The sequence below is a fragment of the Meleagris gallopavo genome, chromosome 1 (assembly GCF_000146605.3).
Source record: "Meleagris gallopavo isolate NT-WF06-2002-E0010 breed Aviagen turkey brand Nicholas breeding stock chromosome 1, Turkey_5.1, whole genome shotgun sequence".
Classification (NCBI taxonomy): domain Eukaryota; kingdom Metazoa; phylum Chordata; class Aves; order Galliformes; family Phasianidae; genus Meleagris; species Meleagris gallopavo.
In genome coordinates this window covers 161,548,712-161,561,996 of record NC_015011.2, presented here as the reverse complement: position 1 = coordinate 161,561,996, position 13,285 = coordinate 161,548,712, and the positions used below count along the sequence as shown (strand labels likewise).

The following is a 13,285-nucleotide window of genomic DNA, read 5'->3' as shown; positions in this document are numbered from 1 at the left end:
CTGACTGCAGCAGGAGATGCAGCTTCAAAGAGTGGGAATCTTCAGATGCGCTAGCAGTTCCCTTGGTTCCCAGTTCTTTATTTATGTGGCTTACATTGAGCTGACAGATTTAACTGGGCCGTTGAAGATATGGTCAAAGCAGTGGAGTCACTCCCTTCCCTTTTATTGTTTTCTGAAGACATAACAGGCATACGCATCTGTCAGTAGAGAGGAAGTTCTCCGTCGCAGGGCTTGCTTTGGGCTTTTACATGCTGTTTCAGTAGCATCTGGGAATAGATCAATATAATATTTGGTAGGGAGTTGTATTTCCTCGTGATGCACTGTAAATCTTTTATTGTAGATACTCCCACTGTTTATTGTTGAAAATCAATAAAAATAAACCTTGTAAAGTTAAAGCCTGGCAAAGGTTCAGCACAAATCACAGGGAAGGAATAAGAAGCAGTGAGTCTCCCTCCTCCTCTTGGATGGTTCCCAGCTTGTTTCCCAGTGAATATTCAATAACGCTTTCCAGCAATGTAGGAACAGATTTTTATTTTTTTCCTAATTATTCATAGTTATGCACTTGAATTGCTGTGATCTCAAACAGGACTGACTTCTTATCCACTTTGGCTACTTTCTGGCACTGAATTCAGCTGTGGATCAGAACTGCATCCCACCCAGACTATGGGTTGGATATACCTTAGTTTTATCCCTTCCCAAAACAAAGACACTTCAGCCTTGCAAAGCTCAGATTAAGTGAGTTATTTCTGAGCATTACAATTGAAAATGAGCCAAACAAGTTAAAAACTGGGAAGATAAAAGACCTTCCAAGTGCTGAAAAAATAAATATAGGTAAAATCCGATTATAAAAGAGGGGGAAAATATTAACATAAGAAATACAAGATGATCTCAGGTGATGACAAGTGGTCTCAAATTGCACCAGAGGAGGCTTAAATCGGATATCAGGAAAGATTTCTTCACAAAAGAGTGTTCAAGCACTGGAACATCTTCCCCAGAGAGGAAGATGTCCAAGACACGTGAACGTGGCAATGAGAGAGACAGTGTAGTGATGGAACTTGGTAGGTCAGGCTGATGGTTGGACCTGGGGATCTTGAAGGTCTTTTCCAACCTCAATGATTCTGTGTTTCTTTCTGAATTATCCACTTTTTACAAATGAATCATAGAAACATAGATTGGCCTGTGTTGAAAAAGGACCACAATGATCATTGAGTTTCAATCCCCCTGCTATGTGCAGGGTCGTCAACACCAGACCAGGCTGCCCAGAGCCACATCCAGCCTGGCCTTGAATGCCTCCAGGGATGGGGCATCCACAACCTCCTTGGGCAACCTGTTCCAAAGCATCAAGTGAATGAAAGTAAATGAAGCATCGAGCCACTATCATCCCTTTTTAGAAAATCTAATTCTGCTACGTAAACTTGAGTACCTGCCGGACAGAATGGCAGCATTATCTTACAGCTTCATTTCCTTTCCCTCCAGCAGCCCCACTGCTCTGGGATTCTACTTGTGCGTTATAAAGCAGAGGAGAATTCACTGCACATCCAGAAGTAGGCTGGGTTTCTGGGACAGTCTGCAAATTTTTTCTGAATGCAATGAAGAATAAAAAGGCAACCGTAAGTGGACTTAAATTAGCAAATTTTCTACGTTCTTGACAAAGAAGTTCTCTTGAGAAAGTGGCCAATGAGTTGAAGAAATAGAATGTCAGTGATCACAAATTCCAAGTTAACTGGAAAAAAATTCTAAGCGTTTCAAAAACTTCTATTTAATCAAAAATAGAGGTAGCTGTGAGCAATCAGAGCCCCTAGTTGTCCTGTATGAAAAAAACATGACCAAATCTTCTCCACCACGCTTCTAGTCCAGCAGAGATTGTATTGGGAGATGCCATACCTTGTGGACCTGCCAAGATGTGTGTGAAATTAGTCAGTTTAACATGTCATCTGGTTTTGACCAAAAGGCTTGAAAATCACCCAGACTTGTGGTTAATTGGCTCTGATCAGCCAAATTCACTTCTCCCTCTGCAACTACTACCTGCTGGGGAAATGCACCAGCGTGAAAGGCTCTGCTGCTGATGCACTTGTTGGATAATTGCCATACACACATGTGCTCTCATACTTCCTAAAGCAACTATAAAGAAAAGAAGAAAAAGAAGGGAAGGGGAGAGGAGAGGAGAGGAGAGGAGAGGAGAGGAGAGGAGAGGAGAAACAGGTGCAAAAATGACACATCTCAGTTCATTGCTAAGAATAAATTACAGAAAAGCTTTGGAATCTTGATTTACTAATTTTCATATGCACAGGTTCTTGGTACATGGCCCTAACAGGTCAAGATAAAGTATTTATGGTTCTTTACAGGACAGGAACTTTCACTGGGGTGTTCTTCCACAGCCAAAATATTAGGTACGTAAGATGGTGTTTGTGCTGGATAAAAGTTAACCCATGAGGGTGATCTTTCCCCTCTACTCAGCACTGCTGAGGCCACACCTGGAGCACGGGGTTCAGCTCTGCATCCCCAGTACAAGACAAGTACTAGACTTGGAAGAGAGAGTCCAACAGAGGGGCACAAAGTTGATGATGGGACACAAAAACTTCTATGAGGAGAGGCTGAGAGAGTTGGGACTGCTCAGCTGCAGGGGGCTCAGGGATCCCATCAATGTCCATAAATACCTGAGGGAGGGTGCCGGAGGCCACAGCCAGGCTCTGTCAGTGGTGCCTGGTGCCAGGACCGGAGGCCATGGGCACAAACTGGAGCACAGAAGGTTCCCTCTGAACACCAGGAGACCTTCTATGCTGTGCAGTGACGGAGCACTGGCACAGGCTGCCCAGAGGCTGTGGGGTCTCCTTGGGGATCTCCCAGAGCTGCTGGGACGTGGCCCTGGGCACCCTGCTCTGGGACAGGGGATGGAGAAGAGGGACCCAGGGAGCCCAGCCAGCCTCAGCCGTGCTGCAATGTGTGAAATGGTTGTATCAAATTTTCATTTTGCCAAAACCACAGAGTATGAGTAATGATGTAGGTTAAAACACATATATTTCTTTTTCCTTACTTTAAAAGAGTTCTCAATGTTCAAAATGGCTGTTACAGCACTGAAAATAAACTCTGCTTCTGCAGTAGGTGAAATAGCCTAATTTTATTAGTAGAAAGTCTAATGAAAGGCCTGTGCTCAAAGCATTAACATATTGGTTGACATTATTGACAAAAAAATAGAGTTTGAAGCGAAAGCATACAGGTTGACGTTCCATAATATTTACTACATGTATGTAGCCTGTAAGCGACTTAGGAGATGTCGTCCCATAATCACATTATTTTATCCCTGGAAAGCTCCAAAACACCTGCATCAAGCTAAAATGCTTTATGGTAGCATAGAGAAAATAAACATCTGATAGCAGCACCAGAATGATCCGTTTCATTGCAAACCCTACAAACATGAAACAGAAGACTGATCCCCACGGCCCATCACCATTCCTAAGTGCTGTAAAGAAATTCACACTTCAAAGCTAAAGGAAAGCCAGATCTAATTAATCAGGCAGGCCGACGTAGCATTGGAAAGATGATGTTTTCTCAACAAGAAATAAAATCAGATACAAATAATGAATCCTTGACACTGCCATGATTTGCCTGTCAGGCAGGACAAAAGGTTCTTCATCTATAAAGCCTCATTAACTCTCCCATCTCTCCCATACCTGAGATAATTCTGGCACTTTTACAAACCATTGTACAGGGTTAACATTCCCAAAGCGACCTCTGCCAAGCCTCCTTCCTAAATACCTTTTCATTTAACAAGCACTAAGAAATGCCTTGTACTATTTTGTTTAAAATTTCACCAATTCTTCCATCTGAAGGACTGTTCATCACATTATTGTTCTTACAGTCAAGGCTCTAAGAACTGACTCTTTGTTCGTGTCACAAGTATTTTCTGAGGACCTTTATCATTTAATTCTCAGCACTAATGAGCAGCTCAGTGTCTTCAGAGTGTGGGGAGAGGACAGAGGAGTATTTTGCAAGAGACAGTGACACATTATTATTTCATGAACGTCAGCAGTGGCTTCACAAAGCCATGCTCTCGTGTCTCGAGGCCCACAGCAACATAACTTGTGACCTTGCCATCACAGGAATTGGTGTGTGTTTCCAAAGCAGAAACAACCTCCAGTCTTTCAGGTTGACATTCCTCTTCCAGCCACTTCTCCACACTGCTTCAGTGAGAGTTGTCAAATTGTTACTCCTTTGCATGTGATCATATTTGAAGAGCACAGAACATAGGAATAATTTTCTAGAAGGGGTGACTGATTCTCTGTGAGTCACAGAAGTTTTAGCCACAGAGAAAAACAAAAACTGCCCTTGAAAGTACTGCAATCTGGTCCACAAAAACAGCATTGAATCTGTGGTTCTTTTATTTAGAATTAAAGAGGGTGGAGCAGGGAAAGGCAGGAAAGCATTTTTTTTTCCGCCTCCTTTTTTAACAAGTTGTTTGTTTGTTACTTCCCTCAATAGCTGCAGTTTCAAAGGAGCAAACAAACAAACAAACAAAAAAAAAAGCCACTGGTGCTGGCAACACCTCTTCCACCTTCACAGGAGTATAGGAAAATGCTTTATTTCCCCTTCTGCACTCGGCTTCTCCTTGCCTGCACCGTCCCAGAGCTCTCTGGATGTTGGTTTGCAGCAATGCTAAGGCTTGCAGGCCTCTGTGTCCTTTCAAAACTGTAGCATTCCACTTTTTCATCACTGGAAACTGTCCTGGTGCTTATGAGGCGAAATCCATCTTTGAGCAACATGTCCATCAGCAGGCCTAGCACGTTAGTACCATTTATCAGCATTCTGTTGTCAGGTTTTATGGAAACATACCTGAAATAAGAAAAAAAAGCAGTTACAGAACACTTCTAATACTTTTCTTGAAGGATATAATCAAACAACAAGAATAATAGAACAAAATCAAGTGCTCGGATGGAGCATGCCAGCAGTTGGCTGCACAGACCTACAGCCAACATGCTGGATCTCTTCCCCTCTTTGAGGACAACTTCACTCCTTCCCTCTTTGTAAGACCAGCATTCCTCAGACTGAGGAATAAGCCCTTTTCCTTCACCCCCCCAACAAAATTTACTTAAACCAGCAGAGAAAACCCTGAATTCATTCAGTGCAAGAGAGGTGGACGGCATGCTCTGTGTAATCCGTGACAACTTCCCAGGTAAGAGATGATGGAAAGGACAGCAAGGCAAGGCACATCCCAACAGCACCACTTCCCACTACACAGGATCTCTCTAGAAACAGTGACATTTATTGCAGTCACCCCGTACAGAAGCTCTGGTGGTAACAAGTAAGTAAATCATTTTCACATCACCTCAAGATTTTACTTGGTATCAAGTACAGTGTAAGAATCTATCCAGTTGAAGGAACAGAAGTCAGATAAAAGTACTGTTACAAAATACATAAGCTGAAGAGTGAAATTGCTCCACAGTTCACAGGGAAATACACCAAACATTTACAGAAAGCACACAAAAAAGATGCCAGCACAAAGACCAAGTCAAGAGAAATTCAGCAGGCTACAGTGCCAAAGCTGGCTTGTTTCAGGGGGGTTCAGCATCAGGGGATGCTCTTCTACTGATATGCAAAGGGAAAGTCCTACCAAGTCGGAATTAAAAAAGGGAAGAATCAGGAATATTCCACTTAAGCAGCCATAACGTGCTCAGCCAACTGTCAGTCCAGTAAAATAATTAAAAATAGATAAAATTGAGGTTTGCCATATAAATAGATGTCGCTTCACAAATGCAAAGTAGTTCTCTCTCTCCTGAGCTTGCTTAGCTAAAGAGAGCTAAAAGGAAGATAGGCTCTATTGATTTTTTTTAAGACACAATCAAAGGACTGCTGTGTTAATTCAAATATTCAGAGAGAATAACCCTTTTGGAACTATTTCAATGAAATTTCCATGAAGTTCCAGATGTTCTAGCTGCCACAGAGGACAAATGAGGTTACATTTTCTTATACAGTAAGAATGTGTCCCCATACAATAGAGACATCCAGCAAGAGCTTGTTTTAAAAATATAAGTTGCTATTGGAATATGATACTGCTATCACAAAAATCATTGATTTATAGCAATCTTAATTAAACAAACTTCGCTGTGAGAAAACCCACTGTGTAACCCATAGTTAATAGTATACCCCTTCTTCCTGGAATAAAAAGGCTCTACAAAAGCTCTCCAGTCCCTGAACTGCCATCTCAGTTCCTCTGGTGTTTTTGACCCTGTTTAGCCACCCTCTTTTTCTTCTTTTCAATATGAAAGTCTACAGGCCCGTAAGCTAGTGGATTTTAGCCTTCTGTACCTCACTACTTATTTATTTTGCTTTCTTTGCCTCATTTCATTCCATTTTTCGAGTTTTCTACGAGGTCACTGATGCTATGAAATTCTAAAGCCTTGCAGAGAGAGCAAAGAAAAGAGACCCAACCAAACACAAAAACGAACATCAAGAACAGTATTTCAGACAGTCAGGAACATTTTGAAGAACAACATGACAGAAATCAAACAGGGTTATTTCAGAGCTGGAAAACCTAACATTAAGCTAGCAGAAAGAAAGAAACTTTTTTTTTTTTCTCTGACTATTGTCCAACAGTTTCTTCACAATGAGCTTGCTAAGTGTGCAGAGTGTATTCAATGAAGTAGAAGCCAGGAAGGTGTTTCTATCATGAGAAGTCACATTCTGGAGAGTACCTGGCCACAAACCGGTCACCAGCAGAGCAGTCGGTTCCACACTGAAAAACCATGTCGTGATGAGAAGGTCTTTCCAAAGGAAGTGGAATTAGTGGTTTCTGAGAAAGAAAAGGACTGCTCCAGGCCTGCCCTGGCAGCTGCCCCGTGAGCACAGTGATCTGCTCAGCCAGCGTCTCCACGGTGCTACTGCAGGAACCGAAGATCCGGAAAAAGGCCTGCATTTCCTGGGGGGAAAAACGCACCTCCAAGATCTCCAGCCTCGGCTTCAGGAGGTGCTCCTGGCCCAGGAGCTCAGCCAGAGGGTACAGCTCATAGAATTCCGCTTCTCTGCGCAGCCTCTGGAAGTCTGAAAAATCAGCAGGCAGAGAGACCTGAAGAGTCCTCAAGAAGTCCATGATGTAACTGAACAAACCGGCATCTCTGTCCACAAAAAACTCTCCGTTCACCAGTTTAAACTCCGGGTCGTCACCACCCAACATGCGTGCTAACCTGGACTCGGGGAACTGCAGCAAGGTGCAGGGCCGGGTTACAAATCTCACACCTCCCACACTCAGAGCAACCACCTCTCGACCGCTCATCACTACCTCAGCTCCGCTCTGTATGTCTGTGACTTGATCTCTGCTAACCCACAGGCCATCTGGAGCGACGTGTGGGGCAGCAGCAGCACTCCCAGGTAACAAAGATGTAAATACAATACTTTTGTTTGCAAGGTTTGGTTGCTTGGAAACTTCGGTTCTTGGAATTGAAGCTTGCAAGGACTACTGGAAGACAGCAAACTGATCATCACAACACATTAAATCAAGATAGAGGCCAAGGAATATCCCTGAAGTATGGCACCCATTTATTTTGTTTCCTGGAAACGTGGACAGAATGCTTTTATTCTATATATTGCTGTTCATAGGACTACCGTAAGAAAAAGGGAGGTGTACTTCAGGCTGCATATTTCAGGATCATATGCTCTTAAAGGGGGGCACTTCAGCAAACTCAAGCTTACATTTCACTTAAAGCCACTGTTATCCTACAAGCAAGCCAATACACCCAGAAAACTCAATTCCCAGTACCATTAAAAGATCATCTCTATGTCTTCAATGTTAAACACCAATAATATCCTTATTCCCAAGGCCTTACACACCATTCCAAGCAAATCATCCCATCTTTTTTCCTGACTCTCAGAATTACAATCTGGATCGACACGGATGGAGAGAAACTGCTCCACCTGCCACCTCTGCAGGCCGACAACACAAGCTGCCTTCTCACCACACTGACTGTCAGCATCGAAGCCACATCTTAAGGAAGCGTGGCTTCAAAGAAACATGGATGAAACAAGACAACCCAGTGATGTCATGCTAGAGAAGTAAACTGCAAAGTACAGAGTACCTTGCAGCTTGTTCTCTTATCAATATCAGTTGATTTCTCTTTACCTCTAGAATTTATTCGAGGTGTTTACCCTGAATTTGTTTTTGTAGTATAGAGCATGTAAACAATAAGCAGTACCTACAGTAGTCAGAACACACAGGAAAATTCAACTCGTGGTTTTACAAAAATATATAAAAACACTTATACATACATGTATATATATTAATCTACGTATACAGATACATTTATTTTTCAGGGAATACAGGTAGAACCACCCTCAGGTAGAAAGGGATTCCAGACTGAACTCTGCACTGTGTTTTGCAGTAGAAGGGCAATCTTAAACCTCTCAGTACAACACTCTTCTCAATCACAGCTCTTCTTTTTGTTTCCAAACCACCTTCAAATTAAGAAAATAAAAATCAACTATGCCCTATAGGAGTGCTTTTTATCAAAGAGTATACAATTTCTTACTCCACAAGCATTTTGTCATTATACTAAGTACACAGGCCCTAAATTTCAGTAAGGAAAATGATTTTAAATGAATGTTCCATAATCACCACCACAACAGAAGTCCAGGAACATGTTTTTCAGAGCTGTTTCACCTTCAGTTTAGTAGTGCTCCAACTACATGAACATTACAGACATTCTGAAAACATTTCCAATCTCTGATTGCTTACAATGAAAGTCTTTAAAAAAAACACACAAAAAAAAACCAATTAATTTTACAACTTTCTACGCTTTTTTTCCCATCAAATCTCTTTTACTTCTTACATTTCAGTAGGGACTTCACAACAGTTTGTACTTGCACACAAACTGTGCAACATTATCCAGTACAACCAACGTATAGTTTTTACACTTCTCGCTCAGAAGTGAAGCTCCATCAGTCATCTGTTCCCAGTAAAAGACTGCATGATCAGCTATCTCCACTGTATCTGCCAGATAGGACAAGCTAATGGTAAAGAACTGAGATTTCCAGCACTGGAAGTTGTCAACCACAGACTCCACAAAAGACATTCTGGTGACAGCAAGAATAAGCAAGCAAATGAGAGAGGCTACTATAAATCTGCGTGAAAAGACCGAGGGAATCTTCAATTTCAGACTGTTGTTTTCCTGAGGTAAAGAAAGTTTGTCCACATCAACCAATCTGATTCCATTCCACTGGCTGGTATCAAAGCTCTTCATTGTAGGGGTGATGTCCACAGTGGAACAAGGTAAAGGGGTTTCTCTGAGCACCTTGATTTTTTCCCTGAACTCCTGCATCTGTTGCAGAAATACAATGGGTTCCGACACGTCTTTGAAGGCCTCTGCAATGTTAAAAGCCATCCGCTGCTCCTGCAGAATCGAGTTCAGTTTATTGATCTCCGGGTCGTAGGCCTGCATCACTGCAAGCTTCATGGTCTCAAAGTCAGACAGAATCTCGTTTCGCTTCTGCTCCAGCGTGTGCTGCAGTTTATCAAAGAATTCTTTCACCTTGTCAGAATCCTTGGTCAGCATCTGCAGAGCTTTCCGCTTACTGGTTTCCAAGGTATCCAGCCGAGAGAGCGCATCTCCACAACGCCAAGTTTCAAAGCCCTGAAACAAGGTTTCAAAAGCCCTCTTCTCCTGGGAATAAGCTTCCTCGATAGAGCAGAACATGTGCTTTGTATGGTCACCACGAGTGGCACAAACCCCACAGATCAGCTGCATGTCTGTCCGGCAAAAAATGTTCAGGGGTTGCCCGCTGTGCACTTTGCACACGGGCATTTTTGGAGTTATTTTGATTTTGTTGTACTTCTCCACGATACCCTTCAGGGAATAGTTGACCTGTAAGCTGTTGATTCCAGTAACAGGAGTTTCCTTCCTGCATGTGGGACACTTGAAAGGGGATGGCCTCCACAGCACGTTCCGCACGTTTCCATCCAGTATTCCCTCTAGACACTTTCTGCAGAAGTTGTGTGAGCAGGGCAGGACACGAGGATCATCAAACAGGCTACAGCAAATGGGACAGGTGAGATCTTCTTCTAGGAGCTCCATCATGTCCTAGGACAGAGAACAAAGATGGTAACAGAACTTACAGAATGTGCTTCTCCTCTCTGGGAAACACACAAAAGCTGATCTCCATCTGAGGATCTTTTTTTTTCCTCAAGGATCCCAAAGGCAGATCCCCAGATGGGCTCTGACAACCCAGCCCAGAATCAGATCTTCCCCAAAGGGATCAAGTTAGCTGTGGTATCTGGCCACCAGATGGCAGGCACAGGAGCGGCCCGGGGTCCAGGCAGAACCATTTTCTCACTCTCAAATAGAAATGCTGGAAAAGGGCTTGCCAAGCGAGGCTTTCCATGTCAAATGGAAATAGCTCATGTACTAATAATTCAAGGCTTGCATCTTCCTGCACTGATGCAGTATGCAGAAGCATAACAGATAAAAACTTAAGGAGCTTCTCCTGCTCCCACCACATTTGTAAATAACCAAGTGAATGCGTTATTGTTGAGCTGTTCAGCACACAGCCAGCATATTTCAAAGAACAGCTGCCCATAATTTTTGATAATTCAGAGCAAAAGAAAACTGTTAACTACTTTTGCTCATCCACCACCTCTATTTCCAATTCTCACAGCACTAATGCCTAAGTAGTTTCTTCTTGTGGACAGGACCTATAGGAAAAGGATTTACCACACTCCTCAATGCTGTAAAGTCTCAGTGGAGGGATGCATTCCTCCATCTTCCCAATGCCTCTAAGCCAACTTCTCAGACACCCTGTCATTAGAGCAGGCTCTAAGAACACAAGTCACTAATAAACACCAAACAGGGCACCAGCTTGTATTAGCCAAAACTCTTACACACTTAGTTTTGAGCTATAATTAAAAAGATGCTTCTCTTGTATAAACTCAATCCATATTACATTTTAAAGTATGTAATAAAATGCCTTTTATAAATTAAAAGATGTATCACAAGAAGAGGGTCAAAGTAGTCCTGTAACAAGCAAAGCATGAACGAATGAGCTCTTTTATCTAGTTCTGATGTTATTGCTATGGTTCCTGTCCCCTCTAAGAAATACAAAATGGCAAAGATAGAGAACCAAGAGAAGAGCTACATGGAAAGCTGCATAGGACAAGACTAATAAAATACCACTGATCCGAGGAAAGCACAGGGAAGAATGGCAAGGTCAGTCCTGAGTTTCTTTCACAACTAGACAGATTCAGTCACGTGCTTCTCCAGCAACAAGGAAGAGGGGAATTCCCCATGTTTGCTTGGATAAAGGAGTTTGAAAGCGTCGGCAACTTTTCTACTCACCCTGAGGACTGAGGTCATCAGGCAGAAGGCACCTGTTAGAGGTAGGGACAAATGCTGGAGAAATGGTCTAATTACTCCATTTGCCACCTAAGGTTTCCTTTAAGGCCACTGATCTCATTCAGAAACTTCATTTTCTGTAAAAAGAAAGCAATTTTGAAACACCTCTCACTGCTGGTACAAGCAAAGTTTCTCTCTTGCATTTTCTTTGTAATGGTAGAAAGAATGGGATGAAGGGAAGAGGGTGATCTTGCTCCTAACCTCCCAAGTACTCCTCCTTAGGAATGATTCTCTTTCCAGCCTTCATTGATAGCTTTTAGCCATAGTGGCAGCACACAGATCAATTCTGCAGTTAAAATGACAGTTCTACACCTTTAATAACTGGAAATTCACCATGCAGAAAATATTTGTTCTAGTCCACTTCCTTTACCAGGAAGGATTTTGTTTCTTAGTTAGGGAACTTGAAAAGAAGCTTTTGTACAGCTGGCAACAAGTAATGCAAAGCACTGCAGAAAGCACTACACATTTTATCAAAACTTTAGGGCAAACACTGAAGACTTTCATGCTCCTAAAAAATACAAAAGCATATGTAAAAACGTTTTGTGATCCAAATAAAACCATCTTGGTGCATTCCAGGACCACTTACCCAATGAAAAAAAATACGCTTTATAAATGCATCCTAATTTCAAAACGACTGTGTGACAGCATTACAAGTTTAGGATTTAAAAAAAAGAAACAGGCAAATCTATAAGCTTTTAGTTTTCCCCCTCTCTTACTACAACAGTAGTCACACCAAACCAAATATATTGAAAACTTGTAAGACTGGTTGGGACAGCGGAATTCCTGCCTTCTTCAGGAGGTTTATTTCAGAGAGAAAGCTGCTGATGGACTAAAACATCCCTCTGAAACATCTCTTTGCACTACCAGCTCAGTATTGGTGTGACTACAGGTCAAAACCTAGCAACTTGATGGCACTCAGTAATCCTTACGGGTTCCTTCCAACTTGGGATATTCTAATTCCTCCACTTCTCCATTGGGATGTACTGTGTGTAACTTCTGATTTGGGTGCGAATGGCCCCAAATTCACCACCTGTAGTGCACAGACCAAAAAGCACTGAGGTTTATTCCTTCACCAGAACTACACAAACTCTCTGGGTACGACCACTGAAGATGTCCCCCACTAGAAAGACCAACCTGCAGAGTTTTATCATCCAGAATGGCAAAACAAATCAAACCACAGAGGTGAAAACAAGCTCCACTGTAGCTTTTTACTGCACTCCAAAGACAAATTCATCTGGCATGTGCCTCAGCACAGAACTCGGGTCTGTCAGCTAGCAGAAAGCAAAACAGAATTACCAAGCTTCAAGCGAAACACAAAGAGAGCTCCTGAGTTGCAAGTTTGCACAATGACATCGAAGCACTGTAAATGAAACTTAACAGGCTGTGCTTCCCCACGGAGCTGAACTCGCCAGGAGGGCTCTCATCCCTCTCCCTCTACATGGCCCCCAACTCCTCATCTCCTCCTGTGAGTGACCTCCCTGGTCTTCCTCGGGTCACTGTGCCCACGCCACCCAAAACACAGGGCCTGGAGATAAAGGCAGGATGGGAGATGGGAGCTTCTCCTTCCAACGCCTCACCGGGGGGAAAGCACAACCCAACCAAGCACCAACACGAACATACACCGCACAACTGCCCTCCGGATCCAGCGGGCGTTCAGGCAGCCAGCAGGGAGCTGCGGAAAGCGGCCGCGCTTGGAACTGATTATTTCACCGCCAAAGGTGGTTTTACTTCTGAGGAGCATCAGAAAGATCCCACGCGTACAACTGGAAAGGCCTGGAGAAAGAAAACAACAAGCACAGAACGAGGCTTATGAGGGAGGAGAGAAACAAGTTAAGGAGGATCGCCCCCTCCCGAAGCACCGGGCTCAGAGCAGCGCCGATGGCCGCGCCGCGCCGCAGCTGCACACAAAGGCT

The 13,285-nt window shown here is 43.1% G+C and overlaps 2 protein-coding genes and 1 long non-coding RNA gene across 3 annotated transcripts in view; 1 reads left to right on the top strand and 2 right to left on the bottom strand.

The window, feature by feature from the left end:
• Window positions 1-3,231, top strand: part of LOC104917495 — a 32,628-nt gene extending 29,397 nt beyond the window's left edge. The window contains exon 9 of the long non-coding RNA XR_004162597.1: window positions 1,477-3,231. This is a non-coding gene — a long non-coding RNA (uncharacterized LOC104917495). The remainder of the gene's footprint in view (window positions 1-1,476) is intronic.
• Window positions 3,232-4,357: 1,126 nt separating this feature from the next.
• KCNRG (potassium channel regulator) lies at window positions 4,358-8,104 on the bottom strand. Its single transcript, XM_003203366.4, has 2 exons — window positions 6,690-8,104; window positions 4,358-4,830 (listed from the first exon to the last, which is right to left on the bottom strand). Exons 1-2 carry the CDS (start codon window positions 7,265-7,267, stop codon window positions 4,578-4,580), a joined length of 831 nt encoding a protein of 276 aa, XP_003203414.2. The 5' UTR covers window positions 7,268-8,104; the 3' UTR covers window positions 4,358-4,577.
• A 155-nt stretch (window positions 8,105-8,259) lies between these two features.
• On the bottom strand, window positions 8,260-13,194 carry TRIM13 (tripartite motif containing 13). The gene is made up of 3 exons (XM_003203360.4): window positions 12,993-13,194; window positions 11,316-11,449; window positions 8,260-10,064 (listed from the first exon to the last, which is right to left on the bottom strand). The coding sequence occupies exons 2-3, from the start codon at window positions 11,331-11,333 to the stop codon at window positions 8,832-8,834; spliced, it is 1,251 nt and encodes a 416-aa protein (XP_003203408.1). The 5' UTR covers window positions 11,334-11,449; window positions 12,993-13,194; the 3' UTR covers window positions 8,260-8,831.
• Window positions 13,195-13,285: the final 91 nt, after the last annotated feature.